Source organism: Scatophagus argus, chromosome 13 (genome assembly GCF_020382885.2).
Source record: "Scatophagus argus isolate fScaArg1 chromosome 13, fScaArg1.pri, whole genome shotgun sequence".
NCBI lineage: Eukaryota > Metazoa > Chordata > Actinopteri > Scatophagidae > Scatophagus > Scatophagus argus.
The window spans coordinates 17,379,479-17,406,223 of NC_058505.1; the positions used below are offsets into that span (position 1 = coordinate 17,379,479).

Sequence of the window (26,745 nt, forward strand, 5' to 3'; positions counted from 1 at the left end):
ATAGCAGCAGCAGAGGAGAAAGGTCTGGTTGCACCCAGTCTCGTTCTGGCTTGTTTGTATTTCTTTGAAACAAGCACAATCATCTTGGGTGTTGCAAAGCCTATGATGCAGTGACGAGGCCCCTGCAAAATAGTGCAACATGGAAACTTGTTTTGCTCATGAGAAGGCGAACACTCGTATTAAAAGGTAAGAGCTACTAGCTTGTTTACATGCGTACCGTCAGCAATCAGGTTAAGGTTAGGATAAGTTATCATTTTCACTGTAGGTTGCTAGCTTGGAAGCTAGTCTTGTTGTTTCATGTAGGGGTGGGGATTTTAAAAAATGGTTACAAAATGTTGGATCCTACACTTCCCATAATGCAGCTTAATAGTGGATCTTTGTTAGGATACAGTCACATTAGTTTTTCATTAGGTCAAACTGCTGAGTGCTCCCACAAAAAAAAGCTGATGTCATGATTTTTAGGTTGGTGGTAAATAAAAATTGACTAGAGCGGTCACAAAGTGAAGCTGTAGTCTAGTAATGTAACATTGTCCTAATGGCAGGGAATAATGCCCCTTACGCTTCCGAACACAGCCCACACGTTTTTCTGTCGGCAGACTGTGTGCGGTGAAAGTTGTATAGCGGTTGACTACAAGTCCTTCATAGCTAGCTGTGTTGCCTCTCACCTTATTCCTCCTGAAGTGGTAGACCACCACCATGCTGACCAGGTCCAGCACCATGCACAGACCCTGGAAGGAGGCCACAGCAAGCCGCAGAGCACCATCCTCCTGTACCAGGCACGGTGTGTCGTCCCGGCAGTAAGGGCAGCCCTCGCGGCATGGCAGGCACTTGCTGGACACATCAGAGGTCTCGTCTCTGTTAGAGCCCTGCTCCTTACCTGAGGAGATGAGAGCTCTTCAGTTGACAGTCAGACATCTAAATGCTGCGCATATTCACATGCTGCATGTTCTAGCAGAACTGAAGTATTTTGAACAGATGAAAAATCAACCCTTGGAAGATTTTATATCTCATCACAACTCGGAACCCAGGTCTAATATTCTGGAGTGTTTTCAAGGATTATCAACGTAATTAATTTGCATTTAGCTGTCACGCACTGGCATCTTATTAAATGCTCACTTAATCAATCTGAAGGAATAGAAATCACCAATCCAATAAATCACAAAGCCTTGGGGGTGATAATTACAAGAATACAGCCTTTAATCAGACAGATGAGGGAATAATGAAGGAGAGCAGGCTGAAATATTGTGACAATGCTCCCTTCATCACTCCAGTCAGCATAATTGCTGTTACACCAGCATGTGGCACATTCGAACGTGGTTCACCATAGATTCCTTGTTCAATCTCATTTGAGGATGTTCACATTAGCATGACTGGACATGTTCTGTTAAGTGCTGGTGAAACCACTTACATGTAAAGAAATGACTGCCAAAAGTATAATTTCTTCATTTGGAGATGTGTCTGCTGTGGCAGGATTTGGAGTTAATCTCTAGTTTAAATCCTGCATTTTCACCACACAGACATGGTGCAGTTCCTCTTACAAATGAGGATTAATAAGCACATATTTCCTCTGTAAGTCCCAGGGCTCATACAGTATGCAAACACTGCTAAGGTTGTACAGTGATTCAGTAGAGCATGATTGCAAGAGAATGCACTGAAAGTACTGGGCTACTGGTTAAACAAGTTCAGTGTGTTTATAAATTTATCAAGAACTCACTGGAGTGTCAGAAACCACACGAAGTGGTTTTGTGTTTTCCAGTTAGTCTGACTGTATTTAAGGGTTTAGAAAAGAAGGGATGGTGGTAACCCTGGTAACAAAATGACTTGTGATCACCCTTCTCACTTTTTATCGTGTCTGATATTCATGCATTTACTTTCAAATTCACATGGGAGTTTCACTGGTGCCCTGGTGGTGGTAATCGTTGTGGGGTGTGATGCAAAGCAACTATACAAAATATATCTATGTTTGTATTCCTACTCAGGTTTATTCCTACTCAGGTTTATTACATAAGTACAGCTGCCACCAAACAACATACAGCATTTAACCTGAATTAATGTAATAATAACACATACAATGCATCTGGAAAGTATTCACACAGCTTCGCTTTTTGCACATTTTGTTATGTCACAGTCTCATTCCAAAATTGATTAAATTGGTTTTTCCACTCAAAATTCAACACAACATACCCCATAATCACAAAATGAAACAAGTTTGCGTGAATTTTTTTTGCAAATTCATTAAAAATAAAAAAAACACCTGCCTCCAGCCCTGTAAAAATAAAATTTATCCCCTGTGATCAATACTTTATTGAAGCCCCTTTGGCAGCAATTACAGCCTCAGGTCTTTTTGAGTATGATCCTATAATCTTAGCACACTTATTTTTGAGCAGTTTCTTCAATGCAGAACCGCTCAAGCTCCATCAGGTTAGATGGGGAGGGTCGGTGCATCGCCATGTTCAGATCTCTCCAGAGATGCTCAATAGAGTTAAAGTCTGGGCTCTGGCTGGGCCACTCAAGGACATTCACAGAGTTGTCCTGAAGTCACTCCTTTGTGATGTTGGCTGTATGCTTAGGCTTGTTGTCCTGTTGGAAGATAAACCTTCACCCCAGTCTGAGGTCCAGTGCACTCTGCAGCAGGTTGTCAGCAAGGATGTCTGTGTACATTGCTGCAGTCACCTTTCCTTCAACCCTTACTAGACTCCCAGTTCCTGTTGCCACAAAACATTCCGACAGCATGATGCTACCACCACCATGCTTCACAGTAGGAATGGTATTGGCCAGGTGATGAGCAGTGCCTGCTTTCCTCCAGACTTGACGCTTGTCATTCATACCCAAGAGATCAATCTTTGGACTCAACTCAAGGTTTAGAAACCTCTGAAGGATGATCAGTAGAAACAGTCATGACAAAGGGTGTGAATACTTATGTACATGTCACATTTTTTATTTTTTATTTTCAAGAAATTTGCAAAAAATTCAAGCAAACTTGTTTCACTTTGTCATTATGATGTATTTTGTATAGAATTTTGAGTGAGAGATTTGATTTAATTTCATTTAATCCATTTTGGAATGAGACTGTAACATAACAAATGTGGAAAAAGCGAAACAGTGTGAATACTTTCCGGATGCACTGTAACACAACCCCCACCATCAAAAAAGTCTGAGTCTAAATGAAATCTGTGTGCCTGGGTCCAGGTGGTGATCAATAGTGGAGCTAAAACAGAAGGTTAGTGTATTGGTACAAAGTGGGATGTTATTGTTGTATAATCTTTTAAAAACATAGATTGTGGATGGAGTGGGAGGAGGTCATCTGGAGTATGAAAATATGGAGTTGGTTTGAATATGCCAATATTGAAAAAAGCTTTACAAAAGTTTAAAATACTGCCTCTCTCCATTTTGCCTGCACTTTTTAGACAGTCCCTAAGTTCATCTCTTCTATTCCAAACTAATGTCAAATCATGCACGTGCCAACATCAGTCATAGTCCTGTGCTGCACACTGACTCTGGTGAAAACTGATAAGGTGTTATTGAGGTTATTGTTACCTATGCATGTAATCATCAGACGGACAAAACTATTCTGCTTTAAGATATCTGGGCACAGTCTGTTCTTTCATTTCGCTTTTGAGGGTGAAATCGTTATCACAATGAGTGAAGAGAGGACAGAAGGACAGAACAGAAAAAGAGAGAGAAAACACATCACATTGTCATTTCTCAACTCAGTTTCACACAACTAGTGTCGGGATAGATGATGATGGTGATGATGATTCCACACCTCTCTGTCTTGGGTCTGTCATCTAATGCAGTCAGCACCTGCCAACCATCAGATTGCCTATCAGGAGTCATCTTCCAGGGGGTTTATTACTGCAAAGAAGTGCTTTTTGGTGATCACTAGTCCTTTAAACCAGCTGCAGTGGTTTGAGTCCATTTTAAATGCCTCTCTAAAACCCGCCTGAACCTATGAGTAGGTTCAGGCAGCATTTCAAGCATTACAAGGAGTTAGGAAAATTGTAAACTTGTGCTGTTTATTGATTTATTTATTTTTAAGTATGTATGTATTTATTTATTCATTGTTTCTACTTGGTAGGTTGACCATAAAATTGCTTAGAATAAAATTTAGGATACAAAATAGTATTCTATTGGTCAGTTATTGTATACCTCTACACACACTGACTCTATGAATTTCTAATTCACTCTGTATAAGCTGCCAAATGCCATAAAATAAGCCATCTCCTAGCTGTTATATACATATTAGTTAGTCATTTTTTGTGTTGCACTATAAGGAGTTGATACTAAGAATGTATCAGTACCTTACCACTACCTAACCATCCAGTGATGGTAAGTAGCACATTATTCTATCAAATAAATTATCTTTTGAGCTCTCAGAACTTTATGTCTCTTTGTCTGTGTGTCTGTCTTGTTAATGGACAATCACAACTATCAAGACTAAAGGTCTAAGATCATATGCAAAAAGCAGATTGTGACATTCAAAATCAAATATCATAAGGATCAATTTCCAAATAATTCATTTGTTATTGCAGGCTGTGTTTTTTCCCTCCATCTTTTCTCCCCTTTGATATCTGTCCTTTAGGCAGGTTGCTAGGGAACAATGCGCAATCGGTTTCCAGTCTGGTCTTTTTTCTGGGATGCACAAGGAATAACAGACACAGTCCACAGGGGCAATCAGGGTCGACAGTGACTACAACCAAGTCTGAGCTGCAGTGATTTTTAATGACAGGTTCGGCATTGGGTTTGGGATAGGAAGCTCTTCATAGACTGAGCTGTTTGACTACAGGCCTCATCATGCTGCATTACAATAAAGCCCCAGCTTAGCATATTATCCCCCTTGGCACACTATATTGTTAGAGTCAGGAATGAGAACCACCGCCGTTGCTTGATTATCTCACTCATCAGAGCCAAGCTCTCTGCCGGAGGACACTGCAGTGCTTTCAGTCAAGGTGTCAGAACGCAGGCATTCAAATCCAAAGCACGAGCATGGAGGTAAAGTTCAGGATATATTTGAAAATCGCAAGGGTGAAAGGAGAAACATCAGTGGAGAAAAGGTTTAGAGCTAAGTGGTGTGTATATTTTCAGATTTTAGTACAAGTTTTCATCTCATGTTCATTGTGTCAAGTTTGTTTTTTTCAGACTTTTACCAAATTGAAAATATACACTGTTTATCTGCTCCAATGTAAGTCGCAAAGTAAATAACTTAATACCAAGTGGTTAATTTTCTCTCGTAAAAGTGAAGTTTGAAAATTTGATCATTAATCCATAAATCTACCCATAAATATATAATAAACTGGTATAATAACTTTACCCTGACATATACGAGAAATGCTGCTGCTTGATTTCCATGTCTTCAACTGGGCTCATCTAAAAACATGAAAAAGTCAGCTGTTTTGGTGTTAGCATTAGCTTATGCTAGCTAACTACAGCTGACAAAATCTACCAGCAACATTTGTCATTTCATCAGCCGTGCTACTGGCTTATATCTCACATTAGCATTGCTTATGATACAAAACCTGAGAATGAGCCACGAGAAGTAATTTGACCAATCAGTATAGCCATCTAACTGTCTACATCCTTCAGTTGGTGGATTCACATGGTGCAGGTCTGGAGGTTATGGAAAGCCTGGAGGACATTAAATAGTGCAATCTCTCAGGTTCACCTAAAATGGTTAGAAACCAAGCAAACTGAATCAAAATATCATTGTTTCCAATAATTTAAAATGATAAATCTGCCATTATGTCTCATGCGACAACAGAAAGGCCTAACAGCCTAACAACAGTTGCTAAGGTTTGTTGGGTTTAGTGAAGAGTAGATTCAAGTGTGACTAAACCTTTATTCCACTAAGATGTGTTCTCTGTCTACAAAACTGCCTTATAATCCTATAAGTCTGTGATCCAGTTGCCACCTGTGGCTCCTCACAATAGAAACATTGTAGACATTTCCACAGTAAGAACTGACTGAAGACTGATGTTTCATAACCTCACACACATGAGAACAATTTCAAGCAAAAACGTGGCTGTCAAATAAAAAAGGGAGTTTTTTTTTCACTATTTTTTTTTTCATAAATTACAAAAGCTTGCTTCTGAATGATTCAAAGTTTTGATGTGACACCTGCAAAACGTATTTTCATATCACAGAGGGATTTGTAACCTACTTTTAAAGCCATTGAGCGCCACTCGGCTTGGATGGTAGAATCCTCTCCTGCACTGGCACTTGTACTTGTCCAACACAAATCCATGGCCAACAATGGGGGTGCACTGGGGAGAAAAATGCAGAGAAAGACAAGTAGAGATTAAGTAAAATTAAATAAATAAATAAATGTGTGTTTACTTTGATCGTTATCAATAAGAATATCACAGGAGGCCGTGGAATGGGGACAAAAGTGAGAAGCTGAACAGGAAATAACAACAGAATGGATGAGAGATGGACGATCAACCAAAGCTGCAACTGTTTTGCTTCTTGAATCTAAAAGTGAGTGGGAGTGAAATGAGGAATTCTTTCTGATATTTAGAACTTCTGAATTAGAATGAAAAATGATAGGAGACAGCTTCAAAATAAATCTGTCAGGAATATAATAATATTTTATATTTAGCATTTATTCAAACAAAAGTGTAAGATTTGATTGTTTTCATTCATTTTCTATACGTATCCATCAGGGTCACAGGGGGCTGAAGCCTATCCCAGCTGACGAAGGGCGAGAGAGGGGTTACATCCTGGACTGGTCCCCAGTCAATCACACACAAAGACAGACAACCACACACTCTCACACTCACACCCAGGGGCAATGTAGAGTAGCCAATTAACCTAATGTGCATGTTTTTAGGATTTTGTAGAAAACCCACACAGACACAGGCTGAACATGCAAACTCCACACAGAAGGCTATGAGGCGACGGTGCTAACCACTGCACCACATGCCACCTGAACCACTTGTTTATCATAGTTTATCATAGTAATAAGTGAACATTTGAAGGAGTCACCCTCTATTGTAATAAACAAAGCTAATTACATCATCCAGAAGTGAAAATAAAGCATGAGCGGATGCCAAATAAACATGAGACAGAAATCACAATCACTGGAAAGACATAAAAAGTGATTGTGTTGATTGTTCTCTTCACATATTCACTAATATTTTTTGTATTTCTGGTTCCCCTACATGTCTCTGGAGTAAAATCCAGCTATCTAGTGTTGAAGCTTCCAAATATTTGCGTTTGTAAGAAAAATATTGTCATGTTCTGCATGATTCAAGGGGAATAACAGTGGGATTAGTACAGCTCACTGATGAAGAATGCTGTAACATTTATAATGCAAAAGACTAATCACAGACCGGAGTGTTTTACAGATTCCATATCTATCACACAAATCAAATAATTTGAAGATTACACAGTGTGTCAATAGTTTAAACAGGCATCACAAGCTGAATGTGCTTCCCCTACCTGCCAAAGACTACACACTCAGGACAACTACTGTGGTCTCAGTTAATGAACTTGTTTCAGTCATGTTATTGAGTCTCCTACATCTTCTACATGCTTTTTCTGCAGCGTGAAGCAGCAGACGCCCCAGTTATAAACATGCCTGCTGTCAGGGGAAATCACAAGGCTTTGCCAAGTAACAGGGAAACTAATTAATATCTAAATTAAGAATTAAGGGTTGTTTGCAGAATTAAAGTGTGTCTGCATAATTCCAGCTTGCGTTGAGATCTGTGGGAGCTACATGGGCTTACATGCCATCTGGAGCAAAAGCACACTCAGCGGCACACACACACAGGCACCAGTATGGATCCTGCACACTCATGGGAATGCATATATTGCTGTACTAAAATAAAGCTGCAATAAATTTGACATGAATCTTGATAAATAGTACATTACATTGCATGCTAACAGTAAAAACAGTATATCTCCTCTGGGATGGCTGCTATGACTATATTTGCGGCAATCATCGAGAGGGTCTTTCTATATAGGCCTATAGGCCTCTAAAAAATTAAAAAATAATAAAAATTCAGTGTTTATGGTTCCCTAAGCTATTCAGCTAATGCTGCAAACACATTCATTTAGCCTTTAGGCTGTTGAATATCAGAAAAAACACACTCTCTCTGACTGCCAGTGTGTGAGCGCAAGTATGGCGCCATGTGAGTACGGACACAATTAGCTTAGCAAAGATGAGAAACAGGAGAGGCAGCTAGCCTGGTTCTCTTCAAAGGTGAAAAAAATAAACCTTTTAGCACCTCTAAAGCTCAGCGATTAATATATTATATCAAGATGTATTAACATGTTGTATTTAGTTTGGTTACCACAACTCATCATTTTGACATTTTGTTTACCTATAAATGAAACAAACATAATATATTTTTGCTTTACAGATGCTGTTAGGTGTTTTTCATTCATATACATTCATGTTAGCTGTTTCACTTAGCTTCCAATCTTTATGCTAAGCTAAGCTAACCTTTTCCTGGAGACTATCCAACTATACTAAAACTGCACACATGCAATGTAGGCAGAATGGGAAGTAAAGGACAGTATTGCAGGATGGTTACCTCTGTTGCTGTCCTTATACTGTAATCACATGACTCATTTAGCCTCAATTGCCTCAATGTAAACAGTATGAACAGGAGTTGTGAACATTTAATAACATCAAAGTGAATCCAGTGTAAAACATATTTCATTTGGTACTCTCCTACCTACATGTCATCTTTGAAAGGATTTATTTTCATGTCTTTATTTTTCTTAAGTGGAAGAGTTCTGCATGCCAAAGCTTCAAGCTGAACTTCTGCACAGATCAGTCATTTTTCAAAGCTGACCAGCAGCCCCAAATCTCTAGAATGGGAAGCAGCAACACGTGGAATGAGCTGTAGAGAGTATAAACACCTGAACTGAAGTATAAATGGTTGACAGAATAAACAGATACAGTAAATCATTGCTTCAGTGCTGCACCAGTGAAGACAAGCAGGTGTGGGAGTTACAATGCATGTGTCCACTTTTTGGAAGAAAGAATGTGAGGTTTACACCTTGGAGACTTAACCTATTTTTTTTTTCTTGTGAGGTATTGGCTGATTGAAATTTACTGTGTCAGATCGAGATCCTTACAGCTTTTAGGTTTAGTTGTAAAAAAAAAACTGAATAGCCAAAAATCAAGAGAAAAGATACAAGCTTATTGACTGTACAATATACAAAATATCAGGGACATTTTTGTGTGTTTCATCTGTTTTGTAGTCGTAGTCTTTTGGGCCTCTTTCATTTGTGTTTCTGGCAATTCAGCCAATGGTTAAAGAAATACTTCAGTCTGGACCAAAAGAGCATATTAACACAGGCTAAGCATGTTCACTATATTTTGCAAATGAAGTATCCGTATGTTGACTTCTCTTTATACAGCAATTCATAAATATAAACTGCTACAAAAACAGTAGTGAGAGCACAGTCCACACATACAGTGGTATGTAGGTATTTTGCCTCTCATCACCAGGTTGATGAGTGCTCTATCCTGTGGGCAGATGACTCATGTTTCATGTTTGGGGGTTCAGATGTCCAAATGATTACAGTATAGCATTTGTGATGCTGCTACACCAAACCAGCATGCAGCTTTAAATGACTAAATCTTACAACAGTAATAAAAATTTCAGCTCTCTCAATTGTTGAAACACAATTTGTACACAAAAAGCTGCTGGAGCAAATCTGTGCGTGTCTGTTTATCCGTATGCATTCTCATTGAAGAGATACAAACACCTATAAAATTAAAGTCTACACAATACAGTCACTGTTTTGAGCCACAGCCTGATAATTTTTCTATTCCTCCAAACCACAACGAGTCCAGGTCAGTTATGGCAAATTCAGGAACTGTCCAACTATGAACAACCACACATACTCATGCTAATACAAACATAAACATTCAAGGCCAGCAGTTGTTATGAACTTATTTTCTGCTTACTCCAAAGGTTGTGGAGACTCATTAAGATAAGACATACCCAGGGACACTGAGGTGGGCAAGGATGAAATATGATGCTTATTTTGGACCTTTATTGGGCTCTGTGCATCCCAATTGTTGCATTTATTAAACCTGTCTGTGCTATCACAGCAGAAGCAGTTTTTGTTTCCCAAGTGCATTTGAAGCACAGCAAATGAGAGTGTACAATAAATATGCCCACATGGCTTGAATATTCCCTCTAATTTCAACTTTGTGGAGTAATATTGTTGCTTTCAACCCACCTATATAACTTGAGCCCATACATCTCTCAAACTAGTTCAGGTACATGCATGTAACACAGGCAATTGACAAGGTCCATCAAAACTTAAGTAATGTCATCCAATACCCCTGAGCTGCCTCACTAGCACACATCACTCTATGTGTCATCTACCACCAATACTATTTTTTCCAGCAAAATTATGTACACTGATGAGCAATATACACACACACACACACACATATCTAAAGGCAGGGAGCATAAAGGTGCCAAGGCCAGCCTCGTTTTTCCTCAGCCACAATGAAAGCGGTCTCAAATGGTCGTTTGACATGCCTCAGTTTGATGGATCACCTTCATCAGACTGCGGCTTAAAGTGTGAAAGTATTTTATAATTGCATCTTATTTTGGATGCAGCAAAGGCTTTTCATTCCACTTTTTTATAACACTTGACTGACAGGGTTCAAGGTTGTATTGTCAATCAAAGAAAGTGCAAAAGACTTCTCTTCTAAGAAGGGCATCCAGGGGCGAGGATGTTTTATAACAGAGCTGAGACCTTATCCCTGCATTTTCTCAGCCCTTGTAATATATTAATAACATTTAATTAATAAAATTCAAACATTTTGAGGTATTAGTGATGTGATTATAAATGGAAACAGCGTACGATGGCTTGTGCATTATGGTGATGTTCTTGTGATATTTACCTTACTCTATACATTTTTTAAAATGTGCTCTAATTTACTTAAACTAGTTGTGAGCACACACAAAAAAAAACCCTTTAAGAACCAAAATTATTTGCCATTTTGTTTTCTCTGATTGATTTAACCTCACAGTGTGTTCAGGTTAGGCACTAAACAGTGGAGATTACTAAGAACAGAAACATTTATCACGACAATCAAAGCTGATTTTCTGTAAGTTAACTTACAACCACATGTATACAGTCACTGTGACAATCTCATCCCCAGCTGTCACCACTGTCATTGCCCTATTCTGTCACCATTTTCTATGGAAATAGCTAGCTAGTTGATAACATACTAAAATGACCCAAACAAGTGTTGATTCATTCTGTTTTCTCCAGCAACTGTCAACAGCAACATTACAACAAACCTTTTTGGTTCTGCACAAGCAGGTATTCAAAGGTATGGAACATTGATATATGAAGCTGTACAACGCATCTCCACTTCCTCCCACTGTACAAAAATGAAGCCAAAATATCCCAGATCTGAGCACTGCCATCTTACACTGGTCACATCGTTTAGAGCCAGAATCTGATTGGAGAGTGAGTCACAGTATCGAGTTTTAGCCATGTAGCTTAAGAACCCTCGGAGAAGTCTGGTCTGTGTTGTACCCCTTACACACGACATGCCTAGCATCAGCAAAACAATATGGTCCTATGAGGTTACTGTCAATCACTGTGCTTATGGGACTTCTCACTGGTTAATTTTTGTACAGAAAAATCAAAACAAAATGCAAATTAGACCCAAGATAATCTTTAGGATGATAGTACCTTGAAAAGGTTCAGCTGATGTTTTGACTGATGTTCAAACACAACAAGTATTTCAATATTAAAACAAAAATCATCGCATAACAGCCCTATAAGACCGAGGTTACACTTTGTATTCAAGTGTTAGTACAAGACCAGAAGTTTGTGCAGGTCCTGCAGCAGAATGCTACACAAAAATATAACCAGATACCATCTTGTAAAGTGTAAACCATCTCACTTATGTGAGTAAATATAATTCCTCTAAAATGAATTATCTGAAACTTTCACACGGAGGCCCCTCATGTTTGGACTACAGCCGGTGGTACCTGTTTCAGATTTCTCACCATACTATTTGATAAAAAGCTGTGAACACAACACCAAGACGGGAGCTGGCAAGGGAGAAAAGGGGGGAGAGAAAGAGCGAGAGAGGGAGAGAGCACTCTGCATCCCTCAGAGATCTATAAATATACTGTGAAAGCATTAAACCCTAAAAGCATCACAATCACTCTGTCCCCTGGGCAGAGAATCTGTCTGTTGCTGTTTCACAAGACTACCAACCACTGAAACAGTCGATGTCTGAGGAGAGAAGACCTTGGACTTAAGCCTGTCTGGAATTTCTCCATCAATATAAGAATCAAAAACTGTGATATATAGTCAGCTATTGATCGGTGGCTTGTCGCGGTTACAGTGCTGTGACTAGAGATAGAGTCAGGAGAGCTGAGCTGCCACTGGTTTCCCTACATTTTTTTCAGGGCATTAGCTGAGGGAGCAGAGGTGATGGGATTGTAAATACAGAAATTCAGAGCTGTGATGTAGTTAATTAAAGGGGGCAAAATTTTCAAAATGTTACCACCAACTGGCTGTGCAGCTTTCAGACATGTGTCAGAATCGAAATGCAAGTCTCACTTGGCATTTTGAGACGTACGAGATGAACCCTCATTTTTCTCACACAGACATCTGGGTGGGTGGTCCCCAGCTCCCTGCATGGACTCGACTGGGAGGCCTCACTCAATTAAGATCCAACTGCTGCTGCCGACTTGACAGGCTCTTACATTTTGCCATGGCAGGCGCTGAGCTGCAGGCAACAGATTAGAGAGTGAATGGTGTTTGTCTGTGGAGGATGAATCCTCCCTGATGACTGTCTCTCTCTGCTGTCACGCCTTATCCCTCCCTCCATTACGTTTTCCTCTCAATGCTATACATGTCCATGTCCTTCCACTCTCTTTCCTCAATTTTTGCTACAATGCATGCATCATCAACCTATCTAAAGATCAAAAAAGAAACATGTCTATTTGCTGGAAAATGCTGCAGAGCATATATGCACTGCCTACCTACAGTTTGGCTGAAAAACTTTACAGAAAGCAAATATTAAAGGGCCAAGGTATGAAGACAAGTTTGGGGCAAAAGCCAAGGTGTGTTTTTGCAAAATGTGAAATATTTGGAAGACCAAGCAATACAACCTATAAACAACAGTGCATCTGTACAGTTCAACAGCATCACAATGTTCTGAAACCTGGCTGAAAACCAAATCTGATAAGAAAAGGACTGATGTTTTACACAATGGATGTGAACACAATGGTTTAACAAGATAACAGCATTGGAATTACACTGAAAAACAAAACCAAAAACATCATCACAGAAATAAGAGAGAGTGGAGAAAGGCAACCAGGAAGATCAAAAATGAGCTGGCATAAAACAGCGCTGGATGAGCCAGCCAAGATGACCTGAACTTGGAGGAAGGCTCAACATGTTGCCAAGAATTGGGAACAATGGTGGGAGCTCACTGTGGCTCTATGTCCCAAGATGCAATCTGAGAGCACCTTTTCATTTTACCTTCCCTGGCATCTCTTTCAAACTTTCTGACACTTTCCGACTGTTTTTTTTTTTCAGTACTGTCCATTACCAGTAAAGCTATTATGAAGTGTTAAATTGGTAGAATTCTCGAAGATGGCCTTTATTTAAACTTCACCTGTCAGAAATGGTCTGGGCTACCAGATATCCTGCACAAACTTTTTTCCTAGCAACAGCATTGTTGTTGTTCATGAAGCAACACAGCATATTATTGATGTGGTTTTGTTTTATACTAACAAAGGTCAGCAATAATATTCTCATGGTAAATAGTGTATCCATTGTGTTTGAGGCTACTTTCTCCAGCTCATGCTGTATTTGACAGCTTGGGCTTTATTTCAGTCCCCCATTAACCATCATCCTATCACAGTCTGCACATAACTGTTTCCATGTGCAGTACGAGAATAATTTAGCAGATTGATTTATGCAAAAATAACTCATGAACCCTGAACCATAACATACACTTTTGCATGATGCTTTCATACTAAACACTTTGCATGTTTTGCATGAGTGGGCCCATTTGGACAGAAACCCAAGCAACCCTTGGTGTTACAGTCGTGGAAATGTACGGATCGCTCCAGATGGAAATGGGTTTTAATGGATATGGCACTGTATGTTAAGTCGAAATGTGAATTCATCCTCTTTTCCACTTGTACTTGACAGCCCACAGAAAAAGAAAATTGTTTTTGAATGTATAGTTGAATGCACAGAAAGCCTCTTACACTTCCACAGCTGTACAGTAAAGCTCGCTTCATTAAACTGAGGATTTATTTACTTTAGTTTGACCTTTTTTCTGAAACTCCATATTTGATTACAAACACCAGTGGTCCCTCTGATGATGAAAACAGAAAAAATCTAAACACACACACGCTTGCTTTGCCAACTGGTGTACAGATGCACTGAGTATTGAAACAATTCAACCCAGCTTTAGCTGTAGAGCCTCAAACTCCCCGAGGACAGCCGGAGAGCCTCTGGCAGAACAAAACAGAAAGAGGAGAAGTGAAACAGGAAAAGACAGCACAGAACAGGTTATTTTCTGTCTCCTCTGCTCCTCAAGTCACTTTTTTTTACCTGCTATAGATAAGGCAGGTAAAAAAAACAAAAAAAAAAAACAGTTCTTGTGAGTGTCTGCTTTCCTGACAAATACAGAATGACATATCTTAGAACAAATTCCAAATCCAGCAAATTCCTTCTACCAAAATATCCATTACTGCTAACATTTTGCACAGGCTCTTTTGGCAGTGTCTTATTCAGCTGGGTATCCTTTTCCTTACATACAGTATTTGTACTGACGTTAAGACTTCTGAAGTTTAAATCCTCCTCTTTCTCCGCAATGTGCCAGAGACGATAAGGACTGCAAAAGACGTACAGTAAATATATTTAATTTGTGTCCCTCTTTTCACCCCAAAGAGCCTGATACTTTTTCTTTTCTTTTTTTTTTTTGCAGCAGTACAGTGAAGGGCCACATGTGTCCAGGTAATTAATTTTTCAGAATAAAGGGGCTCACACATCACTACGAACAGTCGCTGAACTGCAGCGAGAAATAATGGCAATGCTGCTTTTTTCATTTGTCAAATTATGCTTTCTGTGTCTGCATGAAGGTAAATCCACAAATTAGGCGGATTACCACTGCAAAGAAGCTGCGACGATAACAGCCAAAGTCAAGTATGTGTGATGAGGAGGATGTCACGGCAGAATTTCTAACAGTAGAAAAAGGCGAGGAGTATTTCTCAATTATAACTTGGTCATTTCAAATGATGATTTAATGTGTTGGGCTGGCAAAAAACAGAGAATAGCATGTTGGCAGATGGAGGTATAATTTCTGGCTTGTCACCGTGCCCTCCTGAGAGGAGTTAATTGGCCTCAAGAAAATGGAGACACAAAGAAAGGCCCACCCCTTTCTTTGTGTCTTTCTTTGGGAAAAGACAGAAATGGAAAACAAGAGAGTAAAAGAGACGTGAAGAGGGAGTGATAGTCAGAGATAGCATGGCCGAAATTCGGGAGAGTGTGAATAGCCATGGAAACAGAGTGTACAAAGAGCCGGAAAAGGAGTAAGGAGGTGTAGCTGATTGAGAAGAGAAAGCTAGAGGAGAGAGGGGGTAACCCTCCTTGGCTGTCACAGCAGTTTACACTCATTAGCAGAGCTCTGCCTTTGAAGTCCTTTATCTCCAGCGGCATGTTTCACAGGACGAGGAGAGACAACACACACACACACACACACACACACACACACACACACGTAAACTGTGCACATATTGATGCTTACTTACATTTAAAAAGCACACACAAGCCAAAAAAAAAACATTTTAATGTACACTGATGAATCCAGCCACAAATCACCCACACTAATCATTCCTCAAGTCCTCGTCTAATTATATAAGCAGTAGTTCCTTACGTAAGATGCCTCCCCTACGACTGACTATCCATAATGCATGAAGTCTTGTATTTGGTTCATGGTGACACATCCTACCTTCTTCCACAGCCTCGCTGTATCTGGGCAGACCAGGAAAAAAAGCGCAGAAGAAGAAGCAGCTCATGCAGTCGAGTGAAAGGACGCCCAACAGAATACAGCAAATTTAAACTACAATTAATAGTTACATGGTCACATTGATATTGTGTGAGTTCTTCAATGGAACCAACTAACTTAATTTTAATGCCAAGAGTCCTCTTTCGGTTAGCCATTCATGCACTATCAGCGGAACTGTAAAAACAAAAAAACCTTCTGTTTGGAGTTACAAAACAAAGGATCCAATATGCAGACACTGACATGAGGAAAAAGGTGAACCAAGAAACTTTAATAAAATAAACCTATTCAAAAAAGGAAACAGATGCAAACAAAAGGCAACTGGCAGTCCAAGTAGTGAAAGTCCAAACAAAGAAGAAAAACAAAAAACAAAAATGGCAAACACAAGAAACACAGATGGCAAAGACGGGAGCAAAGCAAGTTCAGGAAACACAGACCAACTGACAAGACACACAAGGAGTGCACACTCAGCACAGGTATTTACAGACAAAAGAGGACTGGATAGGTGAAAACAATCTGGGTGGGGCAGGCAATCAAAAATGGAGGGAAAACAAAGACAGGGAATGAAATTTAAAACAGACACAAGAGGAGAAACACTGCAAAATGTAACAGGAAACTAAGCAACAAACACCTCAAACCATGACACCATCCCCACTTGTAGTCCTGTCATTGCACCATTTAAATAGTTCAAATTAGCTGTTAAGTTGGGTTACATATTCTTTATGTTTTTTATGTTGTTTTTTTTAAGTGAAAGAACACACACACAGAATATGGTTCCTTTCAGTTAGCTGAACCAGTTGCATCCGTGTTAATCACAGATGGACGACCAGTGAATGTGGGCAAGTTTGTTGACACCTCTGTGGTTCTTTTCACCAACTGGAAGATTTTGTGGTTCTTCAAAATTTACAATGACACACAATGAATCACAACCATGAGACTAATGAGAGCAAATTTTCTGACTCATTTTCTGGCTCATCGTAATTATTAGTCCAATATACTATAAAATCATAGTTCATTTCTTTATTTTTTCCAGGCCACAAAATCTCTCATCAACCACTAAAATCTCCAGATATAAGAAGCTGTGAAAAAACCCACTGGATGCTACATGCCCAGCAAAAAGACAGCCACATAAAGTTAGCCATTAACACTAGCTGGTGAATGTAGTGGTGCTATTAGCAAACTAAAGAGATGTTTTTCTCAGTAGTTGATAGAAATCTAAATTTATCATGTGGTCATCATTCTAATGTTGCTACGTGTCTGCTGGATGTGTAAATTAGCTCACATTTTTGTGTTTACAGCTTGTTGTGTTGCCCCCAAATGGCAAAAAATCAATTCTTGCAGATCTAAGTGCAAAAACGATCCTCTCATAGTGAGGCATTAAGTTGAAGGGATAAATTGCCAGCCATAGTCAAACTTCCTCCAGTTTCAACACTGCTTTGATAGCCATAAGCGGTCATGTTGCTGAAGCAGGCTATTCTCCATGCAGAATTAACAGAGAAGACAATCTGCAGTAGGGCGGCACGGTGGTGCAGTGGTTAGCACTGTCACCTCACCAGAGGGTTTCAGGTTCGAATCCCGGTCTGGGCTCTTCTGTGAGGACTTTGCACGTTCTCCCTGTGCCTGCGTGAGTTTCTCTGGGTACTCCGGCTTCCTCAACACATTAGGTTAACTGGCTACTCTACATTGCACCTAGGTGAGCGTGCCGGTGTGTGGTTGTCTGTCTTTGTGTGTCAACCCTGCAAAAGAAAGTGTCAGCCCTGCAATTGACTGGTGACCAGGCTGTAGTCACCTGTAGTCAGCTGGGATAGGCTCCAGCCCCCCGGCGACCCTGATGGATAAGCAGTATAGAAAATGAATGGATGGACAATCTGCAGTATGGTAACATAAAAGCTGGTCAGCTACAAACTGACTGAACATCACAGTAACGATGAGAAGGGAATTGCTGTGGCGATTCGCTGCATACTCTGCAGAACACATGATGCTCTGTCATATTACTACAGACTGTCTCGTTATTATCTTTCTCTGTGAGACTGAGCCTCAGGGTGCGTTTGTACTTGATGGGGAAAGCAATGAGCCTCACACTGACATTCCACAGCCCATTTCCCCAAAAAATGTATTTAGCGAGATTTAGAAATGTTTTTTTAAATGAGGACTTGACAAAGCAGCACTCTTCTACTTGAGTCTGAGATAACAAGATAAAAATACATACTTTTATTTTTATTAGAGTTGTAAATGCAGTATTCTGTGTGTATGTGTGTGTATGTAGTACCATGAAACTATTTAAGCACCCAAATATTTTTTGGAAGCTTTCGATTGCACTTGTTTCAGACTTTGATTTGAACAAGAAAATTGAGGCAAAATCCCAAAAGTACTACACCAAAGTATGGGCAATGAGCTGGCTGAACAACAACAGCTAAAATCATTTGATTACAGCAAATAGGAACAAGCTGGGAAAATAAAAGAAAAGACTGAGAGAGAAATAACACAGCAACAAGGGAAGAGAGAAACGAAACATTAAATATTTCACATCCAAATTTTTAAGCACAAAATTTGAAGGAGACTCACTACTAGAGGATATATACTGTTTTTCAGTCAATATTATGACTAATCCGTATATTAGCTCCCAGGCAGACTCCTTGTATTTCCACTTTTTGCATTTAAGTTATGATTTACAGCTAATCACTTCCCCTTCTATAATTGTGATAAGATTCTCACCTCAATTTATATAACAGCGATTTGACACGTCATGTCACAGTCAACTCTCATGTCTCATCACATCCTCAAGATTTTGCCTCACTAAAACTGCTTTACTTTGAGGGGGTTTATGCGTTTTCGGCCATGCCAGCGGTAATGTTCGGAACCAAATGTCTCAACAACTGCTGGATGGATTTTCAGGAAATTCAGTCTGGATGTTGATCTGGTCCCCCTCTCTCCATTCCTGTTTACAGTGGACAGCTGTAATACGTGAATTCAAATACAGAAATAAGACTGATGACATTGTTAGAAGGAGATAGAAGTTTCATGGTCAATACTTGTCCCCTTTGACAAAATAATGGATGTAATACATAGTTTCCTTATAAGCTGTTTCAGAAATCTCAATTTCTGCTTTCAACATTTCTACATGTGAAACAGCAAGAGACAAATAACACTGCTGATTCAAGATGGCACTGAATCATTCACCGCCAAATATGGTGTTGAAGGAAAATCATCAGAAGAGTAATGAGCAGTAAGCTCTGTAATGATCCGATGTAAATGTCCTCTCATGTTTCATGTCCAGGCTCAGTTTTATTTACAGAATATAAACAGTTTAAAAGCGGATGTTTGCACAGAGAGTAGAGGACAAAATCGATGCACATAATCTGACCTAATATGAATTAAAGTATGTACATTTTGACATACAAACAGGAAACACGTTGGATAATTCAAATTGGATTAAAGTTGTTTTTGATGGACAGACTGGAATGGTCTTGGTAGCTAAAAGGCTTCTAGTCACTACCGTGATGATAACAGAAAAACACTACACATGCCATCTGTACACAGCAAAGACAGATCTGAACAAGAGAACTACAGTTCTATAATCAGCACCATTCAGATTTTACCAGGCAGCAGTCACAAGAGTGTTGCTTATAAAAATGGAACAATGCAGAGGAAACAGCACAAGAGATCAAAACGAACATGGAAGACCTCCCATGTCTCCTCTGTAGTCCCGTCCCCCTCCCCATGACAGACTGAGAAGAGGAGGCACACAGACAAAGAGCATGGTCAATTATTAACTACATCTTGCAGCAATCCATTACACTGCATTTATTATACATCATATGGCCAGCAACATGCCATGCAAGCTTGAGCAGTTACTCTCCCCTGCTGGATTCAGAGAGGCTCCCTGCAATACATCACATAAAACTAATGCATTGGCACTGACATGAGCAAGGCAACAAACGCACAGCCAAGACCACACACTGACAAAGGCACACACACACACACATGCAAACAGCACACAGAACCTTTAACAGATATGAACATGATGTATGGTTGCTGCTGGTTCCATCACAGCGGTTACACAGGTGAAAACACTATACCATGGAGAAGACACGCACCCTACTGTCACCATCATCAACCCTCATCATCACAAATCATAGACGTCTACAGACACAAGGTTACTGTGTTGGGGTTTGTCAAAGATGAGAACAATCCCTGTGTTAATTTCTCAGTCAGCCCACCACTTTGGTTCAGACTGTAACATCTTTAAGAATTTTTCTGGGGCATTCATGGGCACCAGAAGACAAAGCACACTGCTAAAGGTGATCCCTTGTATTTTACTCCAGCGCAACCATGAGGTTAACATTTTTGTATCTTAGTGAAAGATCTCATTGACTATTTGGTGATTGAAATGAAATTTGATAAAAAAATATTCATGGTTCCCAAAGGATGAATCCTAATCACTGTGGTGATCCACTTTCTAGCACCACCACCAAAGTTTTTACTTATCCAGTGATATACCTCAAAATCTGTTGAATGGATTGACATAAATTTTTGTACAGACAGTAAAGGTTCCCAGAAGATAAATCCAAATGACTTTGATGGACCCCTGAAATTAAATGAAATTTCCCTCAGAAATTCATATTCATCAAGTCAATTTAACTGTGCCCAAAACTTTAATTTATGACAAAATAACTGAAGAACTAATGAGATAATTGATGTTTTGTGCCAATTAGCAAAAGTTAGCATACTACCAATGGTAAACTCAGATGGTTCTCATGGATAAGATTATACCTGGTACCTACCTGGTCAGCATGTGTGCGTGTGTGTGTGTGTGTGTGTGTGTGTGTGTGTGTGTGTGTGTGTGTGTGTGTGTGTGTGTGTGTGGCAGTCATTTTACTTTCTACAAATTATGTATTTTCCATCACCAGCACCAAATATGATAACTCTGAAAGTAGCAGTTAGTAATTCAGTGACATTGTAAGAGGGAAGTTACAGCATCGCAGAGCCTGGGCTATAAGTAAGCATGTTAGCATACTGCATTAGCATTAAGTTCAAAGCACAGTCCATAGATATGATGTGTTTCATCCTGTGGCTGTGTGAAAGGGCAACTTTCTCATTCAACTACTCATTCACACTCTTTCAGTTTTGGTCAATTGCCTGATGCTCTCAACCAGAGAGACTTACAGTGGGTTCAAGGACAGGACACTTTGATAAGGAACATGGCTGTCAGATGAAATGGTGAACAACACTAATGTCCAACAGGAAAGGCTGTCAAATGCCTCTTTCAAGCCTTTCCTCTTATAGAAAGACAAAATAGATAAATAAATTTCTGTTATTGCTGACTGATCATGATTATCATTCAGACAACCATGCTGTAGAGCAGACTTACTTCCATGCTGGTGAGATTACAGCGGTGAGTCCCAGCGAACCAGCCACTGGTGGAGCACTGGTCAATGTCCACATCCTGCAGGTTTACATCCACGCGAACGACACCCCTGCCAGAGAGAAAGGTGGGAGGAAAGCGGTAGAAAATGAGGAGAAGAGGAAGGAGAAGGAACAACATGAGCAGGGAGGATAGTGATGGAATGATATGTAGAGGCAGAGGAAACAGTGAGATGGAAATCAGGAGATACCGCAGTAGAAACATAGAAAGAGGGAAGAGATAAAAGAATGGAAATGATAAGGATGCAAAATTAAATGAGCCAGAATTACAGCAAAGAATTAAAGTAAAAATGGAAGATGCAGAATTAGTAGTAAAGAGTAAATGATAAGAAAGAAGAGCAAGAAAAGAAAGAAATACATTTAAAGGGAATGGAAGAAAATTGAAATAAAAGATAATAAGACAAGGGAATAAAGAAAAGAAAGGTGGGGAAGGTGACAAAATTGTATGAGGTTAAGCAAATAAATGAGAGAGAAAGAGGCGGTAGGAGAATGAAAGAAAAGAAAATTAAAAAGAAGATGAAGAATGATGCTCAGGGGAAGGAAGGTCAAAGGTGGAAGAAGCACAGAAAGGCGTGGTAATAGAGAGGAATTAATGAAACAGAGTGAACATTGGAGAGAAATTAAAAGTGATGGAAATAAAAAAAAACAGAGAGAGGAAGGAAAGAAAAAAGAAACAGAGGCAACGTTGAATTTTTAGTAGATACTAGCACAACAGTTATGTTTTGTCTTGGCAGACATGCACTGAGAAATGCACACAGTATAAAGGTTACATTGTCTTGGTCAGAAAAGGACACACTACAATATAAAGCTGTCTCAAGCTTTCTCTTTACCTTTTCAACAAAACAAAAGATTCTGTTTGTTTTTACTAGGGCTGCCCCCTAATAGTTGCAGAAGAGGCAACCAAGTTCTCATTGATCGTTTAGTTGCAGAAAGAGAATTTGGTAAGCAGCATTTTTTGAGGTAGCCCATATTGACACAACACCAGGATGAATATAGAAGGAAGTTTGCAACATGGCAAGCAAAACATTAGACTCTGACTCCAGGGACAATGAAGAGATGACGGGTTCAGATGTGGACAGGAGAGGATTGAAGCTGGAGAAGAGTGAGTTTTGCAGTGAAACGGCAGATAAGCCAGTATTTGTTTTTGTGTTTTCTTGCTATGAAATAAATTTTGAATGTTCAGTCTTCTGGCTGGTTGCTCCAAAGCACTCAGAATCAGCATTTTTTTGCCTTTTGAGTTGTCGTTAACAGACGTCTTTCTTTTTAAAGGCTTATTATTATGGTTTTGTATCTCTCTGCAATGTAGCATCTGGATGCTATTAATGGGTTTAGGGCAACATTGACACCAGCTGGCTGAAATCTCTCTGGCAATTTCATGCTGTTTTCAGTGAAAAGGCTCTGAGGAATCCACTGTACACTACCTGCCCAACACACAAAAGCAACAACTAACTGGTGAGCACAGCAAAGCATTTAGCAACTAAAGTGCCAAATACTTTACTCAGTATGAGTAAAATCTTGGTGGAGACTAAAAGACATAAAGCTGAAAGGAGTGAATATTGGGCTTACAATCACCAGGGGCCCAGACTCACAACCTCACATGAATGTCACTTTCTGCTGGATATGCTACACTGCATTGCATTATAGAGAGAGGCCTTCTGTTATTCAGTCTACCTAAGCAGCACAGTAGATGAGTGTTATTTTAGAAGACAAAGCAAATAGTGCATTTATTTAATTTTCAGATTAATGGGGGGCATTTGTGATTGACTATTGGGATTGAATATCACCAGGCATATCCTTAAAGGCATTCATTTGACTGGTTTGTTTTCGTAATGCCTGAAGCCACTGCAGATGGCTCTGGTTGTAGCTTCCTTATTTAGTAGTTCCATATAAATTATTTAAAACAGTCACCACACATTCGGTGTGTTCTCTAAATTGGGGACAGATCAGGAAAACTGCAGACATGTGGCGTTTTCTCTCAAAAGGTGAGAAAAATTGTAGACTCAAATGTCTCTGCAGGTCATCGGTGAAGTTTTAAGTTTGGTCATGGAGACTGCAGGACTATGCAGCAGTGAGCCATTATAGAGCGACGCTGTGAAGTGAATAAGGTGACTCTGCTCAGTGATGTGACTGCAATACAGCATTAGAGAAAACTGCCTGGGACTTAAACTAGAAGAGCTAAATTCACTTCAGTTATGTGGTCTGGCACCTGTGTGCCCCTATCTGCCTCCTGGGAAGTGGAACAAACAACCATGGAGAGAGGCTTTGGCCAACAACTCTCCTCAAGTACACAACCAGACACAAAGAGAGGGAAGAACAACTATTTGAGTGACAGAACGTGTGTGTGTGTGTGTGCGTGTGTTTACAGGTCAAGACTTAGAAGTAGAAACTAAATGCGGTAGAAATACATTTATCTCACACAGAGAGATGTGTTAGATGTCGGATCAGAGAAACATCCATGGGACCGTGCATAGCAAGACAAGGCAAAACTTTAACCGTCACAAAGCTAAACTATGGCCAGGATAAGCACTCAGTATTACCATTACCATAGAATGAATGTTTTATATCTAGCAAGGGAGTCTGCCTTGTTACTACAGTAGCCCAGAACAGACAAAAAATACTGGCTCTAGAAAGGCCCTTATGCATCTTTAGCAGCTACCATAAGAGAATGTGAGATGAGGGTTTTCAGTTGGTTGTAATCAGTAAATCCTACACACTTATCCTTGAAAGGTGTGTGTGCTGCATCAGTTAAACTTATTTAAATCATTGCCAAAACAATTCATTCCTCACTAAGGTTTTTTTCCCAACAAATGACAACCATGCCTCTATCTCAATTGTTGGTTTTTCTTAAAATTCAAGACACATTTATCTTAAGCACTCCTTGGCTCCCCAGCACAATGTTGTGATTCATCCTTCCTCCTCTCTCCACCAGCTATGAGAACCAATTTCAACTAACACTACGAAGAGTCTCCAACATGCAGCTCTGTGAGGCTGTATACGCAGTGAGGAGTGTGTGTGCTTTGAGCTTAATACTAGCATGCTCAGAATGACGTGTGGGAATCAACAAGCTTATTACATCTCAGAAATTTTTCATTAACCAGTTTTTTTCAGCATCTGCTGTGCAAAGCTGTAGAAGGCATACGCTCCATGTGCTCTGGACACTGTTCTCTAGCTGTTTCTTTATAATCTGATGTCAGGTGATGTTGTAGCCTGTCTGCACAGCGATGGGCTTGTTTGTTAGTTGCATTTGTGTTGATTATGGTTCTAATTTGCAGATGTCAAAATCACACTTACTGTATCTTTATTCCAGCTGTAAACATATCACAGCCTGAAATAATCACATTACATTTAAAAGCTCTACTCACTGTAAACTAAACAGTGTGTTGCTGTGCCTCACGGCAGCCTCTCTCTCCCACCTTGTGATTTACTTGTGAGCTTATTTACACTCTGACTAGGTTTATAAAAGCTAGTGGCCTTCCTTCGTTTAGCCTGAGTTTTAATTTTGGCCTGGAAGGATGGTGAGAAAGGAAAAAGAGATGAGAAAGAGGTTGCTCTGACGGAGAAAGTAGAAGACACGGTACAACTGACTCCATCGTCTACACTAGATTATGCTTTTCTGTCCGGAGCCAACCAACTTTCTATTTTTAGAAATGTCATCACAGGACTGAGATGAGTGGGACAACCCGCAGAAAAGTTGCAGACCACACATTACACACAAGTAGAGTAGGGAGGAAAACAGCATGCATCTGCTTCTGCAGCCAGTGATTTAAGGAGTATATCTTTCTACTCACACTCTGGTCTTAAACAACCACTTCATTATGTTCCCTGCTAACTTGGCTCCCTCTGCTGACACCATAACTAATGCTGACAAGTGCCAACCTACACCTGAACATGAACCAATTCTTAATATTAGAAATAGTATTTTGACAAAATAATCCCAATTCAATGTCCTCTTACATTTTTTCTGGTGCCTTCAACTATATGAAATGGTCTTCATCAGCAGATGCAGTTTCCTCTTCTGTCTGAAATGTGAGCTCAGTAGTTTCTGACCAGCAGTATTGCTCTGAAAATGCAAGTAAATAGAACTTGGCTTGGAATTTTGTCAAACTATTTTCAAGGTCAAGAGTGACTGTTAAAGCATAGCCTAACTTTAAGCCACCGTTGTGAATGAGAAAGCCTGGCTCTAGTTTCTCACCTTCAGTCCAAAGTGTGGCCTGCCATACAGTGTGATTTGGCCTGCCAGAGTATTCAGCTATTTTTATAACCTTTTTTTGTTGCTGTTTTGTTTTTTTTTCAGAATCTGAGCATGGCACTTGTGCAGGAAGTCAGTCAGGTAAGGGAAAGTGACCGTTTTGCATATTAATAAAACAATACAAGAGGTGCTGGCTTTTGGCGTGAGGACCCCAAATTTCAGATTTGGCCAACCAAGTCAAGTCAAGTAAAAAAAAAAAAAAAAATCCACACAGTTTCCATATTTTTTATATTGTTATAGAAGCGTTCAGAAATTTCTTTTCTGCATCTGACTTTTCCTTCTGTCACTTGTAAAATGACACGTTCACTTTGACACTCAGTCAGAAAGCCTCTTGGCTGAGCTTGAATAGTCAGTTGATTAATTATGAATTATTCACTGAATTCATTTAATGAAACTTAACATGGACCCACACTTGCGGCACCTGACACAAGCAGATCTGCCGTTGCTCCCAACTAGTTAAACATCCTCATCACTGCACGTTGATGATTTTAGACAAGCAATATCCCAGAGAGCCAATACGTCTTTATTTGCTGACAAATGGAGCATCAAAGCCAGACATGTGTGAGCTGTTCCAGCAAAGTGAAAGTGAACTCTCACTCAAAAGTATCTACCTTATACACTACATAGCCTGCCATGTAAGATAAAACTGGAGACCATGATAATTCTGATCAAACTGCATCTGTGGTAACTCTGCTGTCATCTTCCTCACACCCTGATGCTATGCACCAATTACAATGACCACAGTACAACTACCCCTAAAAACATTCAGAGCGTCTCCTGGCTGTGTCACGAGCTCTATCACCACAGAGTGCCTGTCCCTGGAGCAGGTAGTGATGCAGCACTTTGCTCAGGGACACGTCAACAGGGTTGGATGCGTGCCAACCTGAGGCCTAAATCACAAGCACGACACACTGCTGCCTACAAACCACTGAGTAACATTTATGTGGCATCCAAATAAAGTGTCACCCACATTCGTTTTGTCCTGTTTATTCTCCAGTCTAGTTGTAGGTAGAGTTTTCTCAACATTTTGTTGGAGGTGTTAGTA

The 26,745-nt window shown here is 39.8% G+C and overlaps 1 protein-coding gene across 1 annotated transcript in view; it reads right to left on the bottom strand.

Annotated features, from left to right (window-relative positions):
* The window catches only part of LOC124069983 (probable G-protein coupled receptor 158), a 52,071-nt gene that overhangs the window by 23,035 nt on the left and 2,291 nt on the right, over positions 1 to 26,745 (bottom strand). The window contains exons 2-4 of the mRNA XM_046409555.1: positions 21,399 to 21,504; positions 6,158 to 6,260; positions 666 to 877 (exon numbers count right to left, since the gene is read on the bottom strand). Coding sequence (XP_046265511.1) covers positions 666 to 877; positions 6,158 to 6,260; positions 21,399 to 21,504 — 421 coding nt within the window. The remainder of the gene's footprint in view (positions 1 to 665; positions 878 to 6,157; positions 6,261 to 21,398; positions 21,505 to 26,745) is intronic.